Source organism: Talpa occidentalis, unplaced genomic scaffold, assembly GCF_014898055.3.
Source record: "Talpa occidentalis isolate TD23 unplaced genomic scaffold, MPIMG_talOcc4v2.1 talOcc4.16, whole genome shotgun sequence".
Taxonomy (NCBI): Eukaryota; Metazoa; Chordata; class Mammalia; order Eulipotyphla; family Talpidae; genus Talpa; species Talpa occidentalis.
The window spans coordinates 5,860,882-5,879,327 of NW_023601653.1; the positions used below are offsets into that span (position 1 = coordinate 5,860,882).

At 58.1% G+C, this 18,446-nt stretch overlaps 2 protein-coding genes across 3 annotated transcripts; one reads left to right on the forward strand and one right to left on the reverse strand.

Annotated features, from left to right (window-relative positions):
• The first annotated feature begins 1,312 nt into the window (after positions 1-1,312).
• Positions 1,313-4,471, forward strand: LGALS2 (galectin 2). The gene is made up of 4 exons (XM_037513615.1): positions 1,313-1,506; positions 3,270-3,352; positions 3,814-3,970; positions 4,123-4,471. Exons 1-4 carry the CDS (start codon positions 1,501-1,503, stop codon positions 4,267-4,269), a joined length of 393 nt encoding a protein of 130 aa, XP_037369512.1. The 5' UTR covers positions 1,313-1,500; the 3' UTR covers positions 4,270-4,471.
• Positions 2,600-12,092, reverse strand: CDC42EP1 (CDC42 effector protein 1). 2 transcript variants are annotated; one of them, XM_037513613.2, is made up of 4 exons: positions 12,041-12,092; positions 10,924-11,111; positions 7,220-7,993; positions 2,600-6,075 (listed from the first exon to the last, which is right to left on the reverse strand). In XM_037513613.2, exons 3-4 carry the CDS (start codon positions 7,680-7,682, stop codon positions 5,453-5,455), a joined length of 1,086 nt encoding a protein of 361 aa, XP_037369510.1. In that variant the 5' UTR covers positions 7,683-7,993; positions 10,924-11,111; positions 12,041-12,092; the 3' UTR covers positions 2,600-5,452. The 2 variants fall into 2 exon arrangements, with proteins under 2 accessions (XP_037369510.1, XP_037369511.1); XM_037513614.2 differs by lacking the exon at positions 10,924-11,111.
• Positions 12,093-18,446: the final 6,354 nt, after the last annotated feature.

Below are 18,446 nucleotides of genomic sequence, written 5' to 3' on the forward strand. Positions count from 1 at the left end.
CTGGGCCCTGAGAGAAAGGCAGAGAAGGAATTCACTTCCTTGTGGGTAAAATGAGGAAATCACTCCCCTCGGGGTGCTGGGCAGCCAGCTACCTGTCGGCTCCTGGCACCGCTGGGCCCTCGCAGGGCCAGCCTCCCAGCACCCCGCCCAGAGTGGCCACTGCCAGCTGGTGTGGAAAATGCTGGTGCTTGCCAAACCAGGGCCCTAGAAAAATTCTACTTCTGGGAATCTGCCGTCAAGAAGTTGTCCTGATGCAGCCAAACTTCATGTGCAAATAGATTTAATGCAGTGATATTTTTCACAGCAAACGTTTAGAATGAATGTAAGTATTCAGCAGGAAGAAACTGGTTGAATGAATTTAGTCATCAAGCAGCGGACAATTTGTTGCCATTAAATGTGGTTCTGAAATATAGATTCGTGGCCTTTGGTGGTTACTGAATGAAGCAGGATACGCGGACAGAGGGGTATTGATGACATAAATCGAAATGGCCTGGGAGGAAATGTGCCAGTAGCTAAGCAGGCTTCCTCCTTTCGGTGGATTATGCACGGTTGTTTCCCTCCTTATTTAATCTCCATTGGCTGCGCTGCAAGTGTCAATTATTTAAGTAGTAGAAGTAAAGAGTAAAGTGCTGACGCCCTGGGGACCCCCCTCAAGCCCCTTCTCTGTACCTCTAGATGTTTTCTTTCTTTCTTTCTTTTAAAGATTTATTTATTTATGCATACAAGAGCTGGGGTACAGGCCACAGGTGTGTGTGTGTGTGTGTGTGTGTGTGTGTGTGTGTGTGTGTGTGAGTAGATTCACCAGAAACAGAGTAGGGAGCAAAACAGGCAGATGTACTGAAATACACTGCTGAGGGGAGCAGCCCATGAGACAGGAGAGGTCTGCTGTGCCATGTGGGCAGCTCCCTGGCCAGGGATCGTGCTTGCGCTGCAGAGGCTGCGGATTGCTACATAGTGCTGTGCTTAGTCCCTTGCGCCACCAGGGAGGTCTAGATGTTTTCTTTAAATCCACCATGTATTGCTTTTAAAACTGAGATGTGCAATCAGAAAAATTCTGGGGTGGGGGAGAAAACAAAACACAAGATTCAAAATGAATCTCAACATGAGAGAAAGGAGAAGCGTGGAGATCACGGAGGTCTGTCTGAGAGGGAAGAAGCTGGTCTCAGGGCCGCTGGATGCCTGCCAGGGTCACCTGGCCTCGGCGCCCAGCTCCTGGTGCCCAGCCCTCCTGGTTCCGGAAGGGGGTGGCTGCTGGGCTGGCGGGAGGCCAGGAGGATGCTCTGGCTAGGTGGGGTGGGCCTGGTGAGGAGCTTTCAGCCTGTTTGTTCTGGGTGTAGGAAGGTATCGGTGGAGAGAAACCTGGGTAGAAGGGACCAAAGTCTCTTTATTTATGGTCCTGGGGGAGTTAATGTGTAATATCCTAGGACAGAAGCCTGCAGGGGACACCCTGACTCCGCACAGGCTCCAGGAGCCACCGAAGCTGCCGCCGGAGCTGCCCCTATGTCGGTGAGGTGCCCGCTTCCCGCCCCCACCTCCCGTTCATCCTCATCTTCGCCTGAGTGGGGGTGGGCAGACGGGTCGGGGGTCCTGGGGAACAGCATGCTGCCCCTCTCCAGCCTGGGTGACCCCTCTGAATAGTGAGCAAGCTGGACAGATGTCCCTGCAGCCCTGGGGCTTCCAGGGTCTCAGCTGCCTCTGCCGCGGAGCCCGGCGGTGAGTGAACAGCGGCAACTGCTCACATCCATCGAGCTCCGTAAGGATAGAACTGAGGCTGGGGAGTCAGTCTGTCGACTGCAGGGGGGCAGGTGGATGCTCTTGGAGTCCTGGGACTGTGCCATAGCTTGCTGTGTGGCGTTGGACAAGTCACCGTCCTTTCCTGAGCCTCAGTCTCCCCCATTTGTGGGATTGGCTCACAGACGCCATCCTCGGGGCACAGATGCTGGGTTAGTCCCCATGGCCGCCCTGACACACGTGGTCTCTTAATTTTGGAGGCAAGAGCTCTGAGATCAAGGTGCAGGTTGCTCTCTGCTCTCTCGAAGGCTCCAGGGAAGGATCCGTTCTTGTCTCTTGCAGCTTCCGGTGGCTGCTGGTCATCCGGGCATTCCTTGGCTTATGGCCACATGGCCCCAGTCTCTGCCTCTGTCTGCACAGGGTCTTCTCCTCCACGAGTCTTTGTGTCACTATTTCTGGATCCAAATTTCCCTCTTATTGTTGGGGAGTTAACGTGTAATAGTCTACGATGCAGGGTTCACCCTAAACCAGTAGGTTACACGCAGGGTTTCTGGGTGGACGTGAGTTTGGGAGACATGGTCACGTCAGCGCAGGAGGCACGTAGGATGTGGATGTGACTGGAGGTCAAGTGCAGGCAGGATGGTGCTCTTCCCACCCTCTGTCTCTTCTGAGGGCTACTGTGGCCTAGATGGGTCCCCAACTTTCTCCTCTTGGCCATCTCACCCCTTTCTCTCCCCCCTCCTGCAAGGGCCACCCAGTCTATGATAGCTGGGGAAACTGAGGACCAGAAAGGGGTGCAGCTGGCCCCAGATCACTCAGCTAGTTAGAAGCACAATCGGGTTACGATCCCTGACCCCCACCCCTCCCAGCTTTGCCTCCCTGTCTCTTTCTGGGCCTCCAGCATCCTGGAGTGTGGGCAAGGATCCCAGACCTGCTTCTCCCACATCCCAGTTTGTCCAGGTGCACCCCAGACCCAGCATTTCCACAATCCCACCTCTGTCTTTGGGGGCTTGGGTTCTTCTATTTCAGCCAGGCAGCCCCCCGACGAGGCAGGGCTTGGATGGACACGTGGCTTTGGCGCTGGGATGAATAGTTTTGGATGGGCCACAATTTCGAGAAACAGTAATTTTTTTTATTAGTAAAATGAGTCCAAATGTGACTTGAGATTGACATATTCTTGTTTGGGGGGTTCTGGAAGGTTCTACTGTGACTTTGCCACTGGAACATGTTTGAGAAGTGTGAGGTCAGCAGGGACTGCTCTGCCCATTTCATAGATGGGGAAACTGAGGCTCCCCTGGCTGGACACTTGTCTCCACATCTGGCTGCTGCAGTCAAATGGGTGGATGAGAACAAAGTAGGAGGGACCAGAGGGTGCTCTGGAAAGCTCTTCTCAGAGGGCCCTGGTGCCTTCACCTCCCAACCTGGTGCCCTCGTGTGGGCAGGGGGAGGGTGAGCCCCGAAGCTAAGTGGACATGGAAGGAGCCTCATAAGGGGCTCCTGTGACTGATTTGTCCTGGAATGTATCTGTGTCCACACAGGGGAAATTTGAGATTACGAGTATGGACATAAGGCAGGGGATGAGCCTGAAGATCAAGGGCAAGATTACGGATAATGCTGACAGGTGAGCAAGGTGGGGAAGTGGGTACCCCACAACTCAGAAGCCCTGTTGTCAGGCGCCCTGAAGGTCTAATCCAAGCTCCAGCAGTGACCCCGCCAAGAAATCACAGAAACCACCCCCCCGCCCAGGCATACCTCCAGCAACAGGGACTCTGTTTATGGCCAAACTCGACCGGTCTTCAGATAACTCAAGAGAACAGTTCTCTCCCCAATTAGAGACCAGTTCCTGAAACTCTCTCTCAGTGGCCTACCTCCTGGTCACCTCAGTCTATACTCCAAATGGAATATGATACTTCAGTGCTAAGTGGGATTAGGTTGTCAACTCCTTTGTTTTAAGGTGCAGATCTCAATTAATACAATCTTTCTTTGGGGACTCTTCCACCTTGTGGTCAACCTAGACTGAGAAATTGGCTGTTTTGCCCAGGGTTGGCCCTTAATCCTCACCTGTCACCACTTCCCTTGCAGTTTTGTGATTAACCTGGGCCAGGGACCAGAAAAGCTGAACCTGCATTTCAGCCCACGTTTTCACGAGTCCACCATCGTCTGCAACACGCTGGATGGCAACTGGGGGCAGGAGCACAGGGACGATCACATGTGCTTCAGCCCAGGCATGGATGTCAAGGTGAGGCCAAAGAACAAAGGAGAGGGCATCAAGAAGAGTCCAGATGTTAGGGCGCCCTGGCCTAGAATGTGCCACACTGTGGGACCACTAGGCACGGTGTTGGCCCATTTCCACGGTGCCCCGACACCCTGACTCCTTCCCTCCCTCCACAGATCGCTGTGACCTTTGAGGATAACGAATTCAAGGTGAAGCTGCCAGATGGGCACCAGGTGACTTTTCCTAACAGGCTGGGCCACAGTCAGCTGAGCTATCTGTGTGTGAAGGGTGGGTTCAACGTTACCTCCTTCAAGCTTGAATAAGTGGGCGGCACCTCGAGGAGCTGAACTGACCACCCTGAGTCATGGATCGCAGCTCCTGGGGGTTCTGACTTGGCTCCCTCACCCCCAGTTCCTGCCCTCAGACCCCAGTGTCCTTCCCCAAGGCTGAAAACAAAGGTGGTTTGGTGGAGTCTGTGTGCCGGGAGCCGTGGTCTGTGTATCTGTGCTTTTGGGTGCTCCAGCCTCCTCGGCGCAGAGGGGACTGAGGTCCAAGGTCATAGGACTGCCAAGCAGGGTTTGGGACATGCTCCCAAATACCCCGAAGCACTCCCTCCTGTCCCCTCCTATCACCAGGGCAAGTAGCATGCTGCCCTACGGATGATGGGGCAAACATGGGGCTCCATGCACCTGGGCCCGGGGCTGAACCCGGAACTGCAGATAAGGGCTCCCACCTGGTGTCTTATCGCAAGGACATTCCAGCCTGGTTACTCATTACCCCCTGCCCCACCCCTCCCTCACCAGGGACCCTGGGTGGGGTTGGGGGAGTCCTTGGCTTTCCAAACCCAAAGCTGAGTACTGAAGCAGGTGGGGCTGGCCCTGTTAGCCCAGGTCCCCAAGCATCTTGCCTGATACCTTTTATCCAAAAGCCTTCTTTAATCAGGACCCAAGTCAGGTCTAGGGTACACAAGAAGGTGGGGTTTCTCCCCTGGGAGGTCACACCTGACCCTTCTCTGAGGCTTCTAGGACAAGTGAGGGATCAGGTAGGAATTTAGGGGACTCCCAAATTCCCAGGGACTCCACTGGGGCAGCTCCAGGATGAGCAGGGACAGTTGGGCCCCTTGGAAGACGAGACAAAGGCCCTGTGTGGCATGCTCCCCCTGGGCCATCTTCCCCAGCACAAAGGCTGCACTGTGAGGCTAGGGCCTCCAGCTGGTGGGGGTGGCCCAAGGTGGGGGAGGAGCTAAGGAATGGCCACTGGGTCCAGAATGGCCGTGGGGGTGGGCGGGTCGGCCTGCAGAGCACTCTGGGAACACCCCGGTCCCAGAACAAGTCTGGTCCCCCCTGGCCTCCCTCCCATGTCTGTCCTGCAGGCCCAGAGGTGTCTGGAGCAACTTGGGTGGTCCTTTGGCAGGACCCAGCTGCCAGGTGAGGGGCTGGTTCTGCAGCTGGGCTATTCATGGGTGGTGCCCTGATGGGGGCAGGGTCTGAGCCCAGGCCTGGCCACTCACACCTTGACCTCATCGTCCTCCTCGGCATCGGCAAACGCAAAGGTGTTTGCTTGCACTGTGCTGGGCACAGGGGCCCTGGTGCCTGTCTGGGGTGCTCCCCACTCTTCGTCCAGGCTCTCCCAAGAGGCCCGAGTCTGGGGCAACACCCTCACCAGCTCCTGCCGGGCATCCATCTCGTTGTAGTGGTGGCTGCCCCGGCTGCCCCCCCAGCCTGCTCCCCAGTGCCTGCCAGGGCCCATGTCAGCAGGAGCACGGGGAGACTCTCCTGCTGGCCTGGCCTTCGCCTCAGCCGCGGGGCCCAACCCAGCGCTTACTCCATTGGGGAAGTGTCCACGGGCTGGGGGGTTTGAGGCAGGGGCTGGGGTGTTCGCAGCAGAGGCTGGGGGGTTCGCAGCAGGAGCTGGGGTTGGGGCCTCAGCTGTGGAGGCTTCTGAGAGGCTCATGACCCCCAGCAGCTCACTGAGGAGAGAGGGCCCAAGGTCGAGGTCCAGGCGGAAGGACAGGAGGGAGTCTGAGCGGCGAAGCTGGGGCTCAGAGGGGAAGGAACTGTCACGGTCTCGGTCACGGGGCTTCTCCTGGCGAGGCAGGCGGGAGATGGTGCAGAAGCCCGAGTCCAGGCCTAGAAGAGCAAAGACATGGGGAGTGTGGTCAGAGTTGGCCATAACTAGGAATTAGGGGGGAGGGACCCCAGCTTGCTGTGTGGCCTCTAGCAAGTCATTCCTTGATCTGGCCTGAATCTCCTAAAATGAACTGACAGTCTCTTGCGTGACCCTCCCGCCAACCCTGGAAGGTGAAACTGGGCACAATCCTTTCCATTTTGCAGATGAAGAAAGTGAGACTCAGTCTGGAATGAGAGTGGCTTGTGGGGGCCAGAGTCTGATGGGGTAGAGCCAAGCCTGAAACTCGAATTTTCCAACTCTCAGTCTCAACAGTGACCTTGGTCATGGGCCCTGGTGTCTGGCATGACAGCAGTCGGGGCTTCAGACAAGCCCGCAGCACATGGGCAGCTCTGTGGGTTCAGCAGGCAGCGTCTGACTGCAGAGAAATCAGACTCTGAGGGCAGGGAGAGCCCACAAGAAGTGCCCTGGCCCAGCCCTTGGGCCCGGGCCGCAGGGGGGACCCGTCCTGGGTGGGCTTCTGAGGCACCAGACAGAAGCCCTGGAGGAAGCCTCCGTAGTGGGGCAAGGCCGCAGGGCAAAGGATGGCCACCAGGTGGCAGCAAGCATCTGGCTCTCAGGTGAGCTGTCCAGCAGCACCAGGGTGCCACCTGCGGCTCCCTGCCAGGCAGCTAGGGCCCCTGGCTTCTGTCCATGTGAGCAGCTTTCCAAATTTGTCAGGTTACAGGAAGCTCTGTTGAAATAACGACAACACAACAGCTCCTGTGTCTGAGCACCTGCTGCACAATGTGCTCTGGGCTGTGAACTTACAGGGGCCAACTGGCTCTCTGGAGATCAGGCAGAACCAGGATTTGAACCCAGGGCCGAGGCTCCACTCCACTCACAAGGGGCAAGAGGCAGTGAGCGGACCCAGCTGAGGGCTCAGAGGGGGTAGCAAGTTTGGGGTAGGGGGCATTCAAGCCCCACATCCTCACTTTTCAACCCCAGTGTGTCTTGGGGACTCAGCTGGTTCCTACAGCCGGCCCCCCTCCCACTCATGGCCCGACCTCCACCGCGAGGCCAGACTGCTGGGGACAAAGAGCTGATGAGGAGCCCTGGCTGGACCAGCGAGACCCCCGGACCTCAGCGTGTACCAGTGGCCCTCACCATAACTGGAGCGTCCGTCCGCACAGCCGTCCAGGCTGCTGTCGAAGCTGAGCTTGCCCACCACGAGGCTGTCGTAGGCGGCCTGGTTGAGCTGGGGCAGGGAGATGGCGTTCTTGATGATGGGGGAGATGGCGGGCGGAGCGGGCGAGGGTGCGGGCGGGGAAGCCATCCGCCGGGGTGGCGCCCCCACCCTTCGCACCTGCTGGAGCTTCCTGGCTAGAAAGCTTCGGGGTGAACGGTGGGTGCCCCCAGAGCTGCCCCCGTGGTTGCTGAGGAAGGAGGTGTCCCCGAAGACATCCCCGCCGCGGCCCACGTGCATAGTGTGGCGGAAGTCCCCAAGCGGGGGGCTGATCATGTCTGCGGTCAGCCGCCTCTTCCCCTGCGAGCCGGAGACCCAGCCCATGGGCGAGAGCTTGCCCAAGCTCATGGTGGGGGCTCCTGATGCCCCTTGGGGGCCTGGCATCAGCTCTGCTTGTTCACAGCTGTTGGTCCATGCCCACCTGGCGCTGGGGGCCGGGGTGGGCGGGCTCCGGACCCCTTCTCAGCTACCTCCTTCCGGTATGCGGAGGGATGGATGGTCGTGACTCCTCCTAAGGTGCTGCCCCCAAATGCTGAGGCTAAGAGGGGACCATGGCTTGTCTCTCCCTTCCTGAGAGACAAGGCTCCGGGCTGTCTCCGGGCTCTGCAGAAGCAGCCGTCAATGTTCTGCTCCAGAGCAGAGGAGGCCCAGCTGTGCCTCCAGTGGGGATGGCGCCTCTGCTGCCTGGGGGAGACCTGAAAGAAAGAGGAAAGCGATGCTAGGCTGGGGGGCGGTGTTCAAATAGGGCTGGAAATGAGGGTTGCCATTGACTTGCAACAGGTATGGCCTGGGAGGGGGTGCAGAAAATTCGTGGAGCTGCACACTGAATATGTGCATCAGTGAGTAGCGCAGCTGGTCAGGACACTAAGCGCCTACTAAGCGCCAGACATGTCCGTTTATTGCCCATGTAGCCACACCACAAGCCCTGATGGAGGCATTCTATTGGAGAGGAGAAACTGAGGCACACGGAAGAGCAGTGGCTTGCTGAAGCGATGCAGCCAGCCATGGGTTCCCAAACCTGGAGAACCTGAGCCCCAAGCTACACTGCCTCCTGCTGGTGTACTGAACACATAACCTCCCTTCTCCAAGAATTAATTCCTTCTACTGGGGCCTCTTCTGGGGCTTTAAACAGTCTGCCAGAGGTTCCCCAGAACCCGCCTTCAAGGGGCTTCCTGAAAAAAGGATCCTGTGGTCAAAAGTGGCTTTTTCCAGCTGCCTCCTGCACACTCTAGCACAGTCAAGGCTCTGAGAAGGCCTGCAGAGTTTGTCCAGTGGATAATGGAGGAGCCTGGTCATCAGGGAACAAGTTTTGGAAAAATGCTCGGTTGGGGTAAAAAGCTGGTCCTTGCCTATTCCCTCCCCTCCGGCTCCACTCCCACTGCTCCCCAAGGCCCAGCGTCTCTTGGACTGACCCCATCCCTTCTAGTGTCACACGAAGGCCAGGCCGGAGGGTGGAACCTCCAGTTTTCCAGGGGCCCAGAGATAGGGCCAAGCTTACTCGGGTCTCAGGGCAACAGCTAGTTGAGACTTGAACTCAGAGTCTCTGACTCATGGAGCCCAGCAGGACTCGTGGAGACCAGTTCGGTCTCCCCAGATGAGAGACACTCAGAGGGCGGGGCGCTCCTGGATTTGCCTACCTGCTGCCCTCCCTCCCGACACTGAGCTTTGGTCTGCACCGGGCAAATGTCAAATCAAAGCTGGTTTAATCACGGGAGAGCTCTGGGACAATCTTTAGGTCAAAGAAACCCCATCGTCAACTTCCAGGCGAGGGTAGTCAGAGGACTGGCCCCACAATGTGACCTTGGGAAGTCACGCACCTCCAGGGGCTTGGAACTTCAGTTGATAAAAGCTGATAAGGATCCTTGACAAGAACACCTAGATCTCAGTCTCAACTTAAAAAACAAACTGCTGCCACCTCCAAGCATAAAAATCTCAATACTGCCCTTTGAATGTGATTTGAAATTCAAAATAGGTTAAATAACAAGATAAAAACAAAGAAGGCGATAAGACAAAGCTTGCTTTGTATTCTGACTACATTCTCTTCCCTTCCCACCATCTGATCCTCCCCCAGCCCTAACTCCGCCCCCTGGGGGGGGTCTGATTCATTGCTTTCCCTGGCACCCCCCCCCCCCAAGAAGTCCTCTCCTCGTGGAGTGTTTGCTGAAGTTATGAAGCGCTCTGCAGTTGGCCAACCACTGCATGATGTCATCTGATCCTCTGACACCAGGCAGAGCTGGAGGGGAGAGCTGACGTGGAGGGAAGGGACTTGGCCAAGGTCAAGTGGCAGGTGCTGGAGCCTGCTCTGCAGAGGATGAAGGATACACCTCTGGGGGATAGGGAGACGTCTACTCTGAAATGTCCTGTGTCCACATCGTTGTCCCTCCCCAATGCCCTGGCTTCTTGAGGCAATCCTCACTCAACCCCTTCCTGGTCGCTTTGCCCAGAGACCAGCTTCCTCCTTATTTTGGCACAGTCCCATCTCCCCACCCCTCTGGAGATCCCCAGGGCTCTCTACTTTGCCCAGGACAGCAGAGACACCAGCTTCTCCTGGCGCCAAGCACCAGCACAAGGTAGTGCTGCTGGGGACCTGTTTCCTCTTGTGGAAAATGAGAATAGCATCAAAGGCTGGTACCCTCCCAGGAAGAGTTGTATGAGTGGCAGGTGTAATTAAACCCCCAGATCCGGGTCCTCCCTGGTGGCATAAGGGGTTAAGCACCGCACTGTGAAGCTATCCATAGCCTCTGCAGCACGAGTTCGATCCCCGGTCGGCCAGGGAGCAACCCACATGGCGCAGTAGACCTCTCCTGACTTGCCTGCTGCTCCCCTCAGCAGTGTATTTCAGATCTGCCTGTTCTGCTCCCCACTCTGTCTCTGGTGAATCCTCTCACCCCCTGCACGTCTGGCCTGTACCCCAGCTCTTGTATGCATAAATAAATAAATCTTTAAAAAAAAACAAAAACAAAAGACAACCCAGATCCCAGGGCAGGACCAAATCTAACATCCTTACATGGATGTGTCTCATTCTGGGGACCCATGGTGGCAGGTATTTGGCACTCTTGGTGATCAGGTGTGCCCCATGTGGCCCTGGAGTCTGCAGGGCTCCAGGCATGTGGGCACAAGGCCTAACTCCTCTCACCTGCCAGGAACACTACCTACAAATCCCCCCCACCGGTTACATATAGAAGCGAGAAAGAGACTGACTTGCCCTGGTCACGGAGCAAAAGCAAGTGCTGTGGCTGGGAAGCCCCCCAAGATTCTAACGTCAGAGGTTAACGATGGGGTCTGTAAGGGCGGGTCATGGGGGGATGTCTGAGGGGCAGCCCTGGGAGGCAGGAAGACTCAGGTGTGCAGATTCAGGGCCTGTGACCCGGATCACCACGAAGCCTCGGTGTCGCACGAGTCCTCATCTTTGCCCTATGGAGGACAGCCTGGGCACTTGGTGGGCCTTGCTCTCGGGTGGTGATGACGGCCCAGCGCAAGGTCTGAGGCCCCAGGCAGAGAACACTTCCAGGAGAGGCCAACAGGGGTCGCTGTGGGGGCCCATGAGGTGGGTGGGGGGAGTCAGGAGCCCTTTGACTAGGGAGGCCAGAGTTGGGGGGCCTGGGTTCCGCACTCTGGCACTCACCTGGGGTGACCGCGAGCATCTGTGCACCTCACCACTCTCATCTGGAGGCTGCTTTCATGGGCACAGCCCACCGCCCCGCCTCTGCACAGCAGGACCTGGTCTTGGTTGGCGCCGCAGCAGCCTCTGGAGGAAGGGCCTGGGGACCGGCTTCTGGAGCCCCTCAAAGCCCAGCAGCTTTGGGAAACCGCCTAGAAAGGGCCAGCGAGCTCTCTGCAGCGGCGCCTGGGAGCCACTTTCCCCCACTCTCTCCAAGAAGGGTGTTAGGGCGCACCGTGGGTCTAGGGACCGAAGAGGGGGAGCCACGCTTTTTAAAGCCTCACCGCCCCAAGTCAGGGCCAGCCAGCGCCCCTCAGCTCCCGGCTCGCCCGGGCAGAGCGGCTTCAAGCGAGCACCCCGGCACCGGGTTCCACTGCGCCCCGCCCTGCGAGCCGCGCGGGCCCGGGCCGGCCCCCCTTCTTCTCCCTGCGCCTCAGTTTCCTCGTCTAGAAAATGGGCTGCGGCCTGCGCGGCTCCTGCGCCTTCGGACAGGCGAGGCCAGACGGGCTCGAGGCGCTCGGGATTGGAAATTCGGGAAGGATTTACGCCGAGAACCTCCGGGGGCGGGGGGGCGCGGAGGGTCCCCCGCGGGAGGCGCGGGCAGCGGCCGCGGCCCGAAGGCACCGGACGGGATGACCTCAGCGCCGCGGGCTGGCAGGCGCGGCCGGGGAGGGGGCAGGGTGCCGGCCGGGCTCCCCAGGCCCCCCACCCCCCACTTCCCGCTCTCCGCGCCAGCCTCGCCAAGGGGCCCGACATTCCGGCGCAGCGCCCCCTCCCCGCGCCTTCCCTTCCGCGCCCGGGCAGGAAGGCGCGCGGCCGGCCCCCCGCCGCCCCTTCCTCCCGCAGCCGGGGCTCCCGCGCGCCCCTCCATTTCTCTGCGCCCCCGGCGCGCCCGGGGCACCACCAGCAAGCCGAGGACTCGGGGCGTCCCGCGCCCTCCCGCGGCCGGCGCTTCGGCCTTCCCGCGGCGCCGGCGGGCGTCGGGGCGCCCCGCTCCGTGCCGAGTCCTCGCGGGCGCGGTCGGCTCCCCTCGCCGGCGCGCCCACCCGGGCCTCGGGAGCCGCGCTGGGCTCGCTGTTACCTTCTCTCCGGGCGCCCCGGGCGGGGCGAGGCGCGGACGCGGTGGCACAGGCGGCGCGGCGCGTCCCGGCGCGCACCCCGGCGAGTCGCTGGGCCGGTCTGCGCCGCCCTGGCCGCGGGCTCCGCGGCTGGCTCCGGGGGCGGGGGCGGGGTGTGGGCGCGCGCCCTCCCCCCGCTGTCTCCTCCCGCCCGCGGGCGGGGCCGGGCCCCCCTCCCGGGCACACGTCGAGACGCCGCGAGCCGCGGCCGGAGCTGGAGGGGGAGCGGCGGGGCGCCCGGCCCGGGGGAAGCCGGGGAACGCGCGGGCTGCCCGGGCCGGCGACGCGGGTCCTCGGCTGCCCACTCTTCCCCCACCGACTCCCCGCTCGGTGTTGGGGACCCCTAGATGGATACGGCTGGCTCCTGAGCTCCCTAACTGCTCTCCGCGGGAGTTTGGGTATCCAGGAAGCCGGATCTCAGAGGTCTCCAGTGCTGAGAGGCTCAGACCTCGAGTTCTGTGAGCTGGGACGCCCACCCTCTTCCTCCCAAGCCCCTCATTCCTTTCAACCCTTTACAGGCCTCCTGGGTGCCAGGGCACAGACCTGAGCCACGCTGGGGTGCAGGCCATGGCAGACCCCTTGTAGCATGCCGTGGTGCCATGGTCAAGGCCGTGGAGGCTAGAGCCCAAATGCCGGGGTTCCTATCCTGCCCTAACCACTACTTAGTCTTTCTGTGCCTCAGTTTCTCTACCTGTAAAATGGAACAATAACAACACGCATCAGATGTTGTTTGTTTTTTTTTTTTTAAAGATTTATTTATTTATGCATACAAGAGCTGGGGTGCAGGTCAGAGGTGTGGGGGTGAGAGAACTCACCAAAGACAGAGTGGGGAGCAGAACAGGCAGATGCACGGAAATCCACTGCTGAGGGGAGCAGCGGGCGAGACAGGAGAGGTCTGCGGCACCATGTAGGCCATCTCCCTGGCTAGGGGTGGAACTCTGTGCTGCAGTGGCTACAGATAGCTTCATGGGGGTAAGATTGGGGGGCAGCAGGCAGTGAGATCAGATGCACTTTTGGAAGCTCTTGCTGTAAATAAACCAAGTATGGATGGTGGGATGGGGCGGAGGCAGGGACTGGTGGTAAGTGGTGATTATCATTCATGGCAGAATTTATTGAGCAGCCAGTGCACACACATGCTCCTTGCGTTATCTCACTTAATCTGCAGAGTCCCACTGGGGCAGGACTGCCTTGGTGTCCCTTCTGCAGAGAAATGAAGAGAGTTGCTCAAAGACCACACTTGCCAGTCTGCACAGGACAGTCCCAGGTTACTCCTACTGCCCTGGCATATTTATTATTTCTTTCACTCTCAGGGGTGACCCGATTAGACAATGAATTCATGTCACTCTAGGCAGAGGGTCCCCAGAGCAGCTAGCAAAAGAAGCAGTTTGGTGCGATGTCAAAGGCCATACACCTAAATCCCGTTTCCATTGGTTTCTTGGCCTCACTGAGCCTCAAGTTTCTTGTCTATAAAATGGGTATTGTAAATGAGCAGATATTTATCACCTGCAGGTATTTCCTACCTATTGCAAATCCAGAGAGATGGTGAAGAACACAGTCTTAATGGAAAAGATTATGATGATCCTGCTGGGCTGGGGATTTTGTCTCAGCCAGCTCATTGTCAGGCTACCCGTGAGTCAGGAATTCTTTGCCCCATTCGACAGCTGGGTAAACTGAGGCTGAGAGCCCTCCCCCCTCATTCACAGCCCCTCTCCAGATAGAGATCCCTTTCAGGTAGGCTGCACGCCTGTTCCTAGCTGCACTTCTGACGTAAGGATCCAACTCAGATGTTCTTTCTGGAAAGGGGGAAAAAAACAGGCATCCAGGCGAAGGATCCCCTGTGTCCCGTCCTTTTCCCCTCTCCCAATTTTTTGGGGTCCCCTCCTTCCCCTCTCAAGGGGCTGTGTCCAGGAACGCAGGGGTTAACCCTGACAGAGCTGTAATCACCGTGTAGAATGCAGAACCAATGCCTCCCAGCTGGGGATTTGAGCTGCTAGGTCAGACTGGCTGCCTGGAGTTCAGGATCCCCCTTGGCTCCCCTGTCCTGAAGGAACCAGGCCCCTTGGCTGTAATCACAGAGCTCAGCTGCCCCCTCAACTCACTCCTGCAGATTGGGTGGGCTGAGGCCTGGGGCTTATGGGAAAGAGGCAGTTCTGGACAGGGAATCCTCTGTGCAGCTAGGGCAGAGGGGCTGGGCACACAGAGAGGGCTACTCCCCCGTGGAGACCCAGGAATGTCCGTGGCTGCTCACCAAGCTCCAGTGCAGTTTGAGCCGAGCTGGCTTGGCCACATCTAGCAGCTCCCATCCCAGCTCCTCCCTGGGGTCAGGCACCCTTTCCTTCCCATCTGCTGCTTGGTCCTCCCAGTACTCCATTTCTAAGTGTCCCCCAGCCCATCCACAGATGCAGTTGCCAATCCATCCATGTGCTCTTGGCCCCCTCCTGGCTATCCAGCTGCCCACCCCTCCCCCCATCCATCTACCCATCCATGACCTGTACCCATCTGACACCTAACCACGGAGCCAGACCTCACGTCACCCACTGCTAGCGCCCCTGTCCATCCATCCACCCATCCACCCACCCACCATGCTTCCTTCTACCCCTAGTCAATTACCCCACCTCCTGCATCCACCCACCTCCTCTCTCCACCTCTCACCCTTGAACCAGTGCCTATACCTGCACCCACATGTCCCTCTGTGCATTCAACTGCTCACCGCCCCCGGCCCCGCCCATGATGCTCCTACATGGCCCGACACCAGCCTCTGTGATCGACAGGGGTCTCTGAGTGTCCTCTTTCTCTCCTGCACACACCGCTCTCGCCTTCACCAGTGCATCGGCCTTGGGCAAAACATCCTTGAAGTCTGCTTTAAAGTGTCCCCTCCTCCTGGAGGCCCTGTTTCAGAGTGAGCCTCTCCTGGGTGCTGTCCATCCTCCCTATTGGCCTTATGAGATCCCCAGGACAGGGATGTTTGTGCTCCTGACACATTGTGGGATGAATGTTCCCCGCCGGCATAGCAAAGGGGCCTTGTCTTCCCAACTGAACTGCATCCATTATGAAAGCAGGTTGCTCCCCTCCTGGGTGCTCCTGGGATGCTGTCCATGGGCATTGCAGGGGGTGGCTGCACTGTTGGGTTCTGTAAGAAGTTTGTGATGAGGATAGTCCCCCAACTAGGGGACGCTGGCAAGAGGAGGCGGCATCCTCTGTGACCCAGCAAGTCAGACAAACTTAAGTTCAAATCCTGGTTTTGCCTCCTGTTAGCAGAGCGACCTGGACAATGCAGCTTCCTTGCCTGACCCTCAGCTGCATCATCTGCGATGAGCATCAAGTTCACAGCCTGACCTGTAATTAATGGTCAAGGAAGGTAGCTATTAATAGTGCCATTGTTACCATTTTCCTTTCCCCAGTGGGCCATTTCGTTTGACACACATAAAGTAGGTGCCTGCCGTGGGCCAGGTCCTGGGCTAGGCGCCCTGGGTGGAGTCAGGGGTGGGTAAGGAATGCGGTCCCACTCTCAAGAGACTTGCAGTCTGGTGGGGAAGACAGACCAAGAAATTGATGGAGGGGACTCCCTGGTGGTGCAAGGGGTTAAGACACAACCTACGAAGCTATCCACAGCCACGGCAGCACGAGTTCAATCAGGGAACTACCCACATGGCGCAGCAGACCTCTCCTGGCTCGCCCGCTGCTCCCCTCAGCAGTGTGTTTCAGTCAATCTGCCTGTTCTGCTGCCCACTCTGTCTCTTGTGAATCCCCTCACCCCCTGCATCTCTGACTTGTACCCAAGTTCTTGTACGCATAAATAAATAAATATTTAAAAAATTTTTCTCAAAAAAAAAAAAAATTGATGGGGACAAAGAGCCAAAATGGTAGAAGGGGTCAGGGGAAGCAGAGACTGACTGAGATGATCTAGGCGGGCTTCCTGAAGGAGGTGGATTTTGAGCTGGCCCTGTGTCTTGGGGTATGCTTGCTCATAGGTGGAACTGGGGAGAGACCAGGCATCGGGGTGGTAGAAGATGAGCAGGGAAGAACCTCCTTTGGAGGATGGGAGGGAAGCCCTGGTGCAGAGCTGATTGGGAGGGGTGTGGCGTGGGCTAGGCCGGCCGCCCTCAGGGACCACAGAGCCTGGGGCCCCTTGGGATGCTTGATGGGGTTTCCTCGTTAGCAGAGGCCAGGCAGGGCAGCACTTGGCCTAAAATGTTTTTCCTCCTTGCTGCCCTTGACGACAGGACTGTGTTCTGAGGCAGCCGGGGGACGGGTCCTCCTGGAAAAGACCTGCAGCCCTCTGTCCCCTCCTCCGACCCCAGAGCCCCAGGAATCAGCACTTGGTGGGGAATCTCAGAGCTTCAGAAGGTCCTGGGGCCACTGAGGCTCAGAGAGGGTAGCATTGACAAGAACTACACAGCGAGCCTGCTGTGCAGCTGGGAGTCCTGGGGCGGGAGAGCTACCACACTTGCCATGGCTGCCTTCAGTCAGGGGAAGCATCTGCTGCATGCCTACTGTGTGCCAGCTCCCGGTCAGGACAAAACCATTAAGGCACACACTTGGCAAGGCTTCCAGGCAGCCTGCCTGGAGGAGGTGGAACCAGGCTCTACGCAGATGTGTGAAGCTAAGCAAACCGGCTGGGTATACAAAGTGTGTGTCTGGCACTGATGCCTGCATGATGGGGTGTCAGCCAGAGTGATGACTGAGATGCTGGCGACTCAGGACCTGGCCTGGGCTGGCAGGAGGCCCAGGGGGTGGGAGGGTTGAGCGATGGCAGATTCATCCCTGCTGTCCTGTTTCTTGGGGTGATGCCTGGGTGTGCAGGGGTTATTGGGAGCAGTAGGGTGAGGATGGGAGTTAATCCCAAGGGTATTTTAGAGGGCGTGGCTGAGAGGCCCACTGGGAGAACATGGCTCCTGGAGGCAGGCAGCTGTCAGGGCCGGAAACGCCTCTGGAATTCCAGGCTCTGGGAAAAAGCCTGGCCTAATGGAAGAGTTTTCTCAGCCAGAGCCTTCCAGGCCAACTCAGCTGTGGTTCCTTGCTCATGCTCAGCAGGCAAATGGGGGAGGGGACGCCCTCCTCACCCCCCCACCTGGCCTGGCTCCCTTTCTCCTGGAGAACAGGACAAGAATTTGGATGAGGGCTGAGGAAGGATGTAGGGTCAGTTCCTCCAGCCACACCCCTGAGAAGGACAGACAGATGGATGGATGGAGGGGCGCCTGCTTTGCAAAGGGTGGGGAGGGGCAGCAGAAAGGTCAGGGCCAGGGGACCCGGGCTGCCGGTGGGTATGGCAAGGCCAGGTGACTCTGGGTCTGGATGGACGGGCAGAGGGGAGGGGTCCTCCAGGAGAATTTTGTTCTCTACGTGTTGGGGGGGCAAGCTGAGAAAGGGGGGCTGGAGTGGGGGAGGACAGGAAAAGTGTTTGAGAAGCAGAAACAATGGCCTATTCTCTGCGTCCAGCCTGGTCGGAGAGATAGGCCGGTGGGCTGGAGGCCAGGCCTGACCATCTCCAGCATGGCCTCCTCCAGCCCAGGCCTCCCCCAGCCCAGGCGTCCCCCAGGGCCTCACATGATCTGCCTGGGTGGGGGGCTCCTTCCTTGCCCCCACCAGCGTGGGCTCCTTCCTGGATGCCTGCTTCCGACGGTTCTCCTCTAACAAAGGCTGCTCGCTCGGGGAGACGGAGGACTTCCAAGTTCACCGTCTCCCCTGTGTGGTGGATGCAGAGAGGGCACAGCTTGCTCAGGCACCTGCCTGTGGCCCGTCCTGGCTGGGGTGCTGGGCTCATCCGGTGACTCCCCTCCCACCAATGCTGCCTCTTTTTTGTTTATTTTTTCTACCCAATGCCCTTTTATTTTAAAGTTTGTATCGAAGTAACATTGTGTTCTAACATTCTCCACCCTTCAGGTGTGCCTTGTTATCATCAGCATCTGTCTACACTGAGTGAAGTTCAGGTTCACTGCTAAAAGTCAAGCCCCCTCCTGCACCATGCCCTCGCCCCAAGTGACCCCCCTTGCCCCTTCCCTTCTGGTGCTGCTAATTTGGTCTGAGAGTCTAAGAGATTTCTTTGTTTGCTTTATTTCGTTCATTTGAGTTTGTTGTTTTTTATTTTCCACATATGAGTGAAATCATGTGTCTGTCTTTCTCCACCTGATTTATTTCACTAAGCATAATACCTTCTAAGCTCATCTATGTTGCTACAAATGGCAGGATTTTGCTACTGGAAATGGGAGCACTTAACTGGTGGGACAGAGAGACAAGTCCTTCATTCCTGTGTCAATGTTATCTTTTTTATGGCTGAGTAGTATTTCACTGTCTATCTACTGCCACTGCTTCTCACCTCCTGGCTTCCTCCTCCCCCTTTGGGACTGATGATGGTCAGGGGAAGATGGT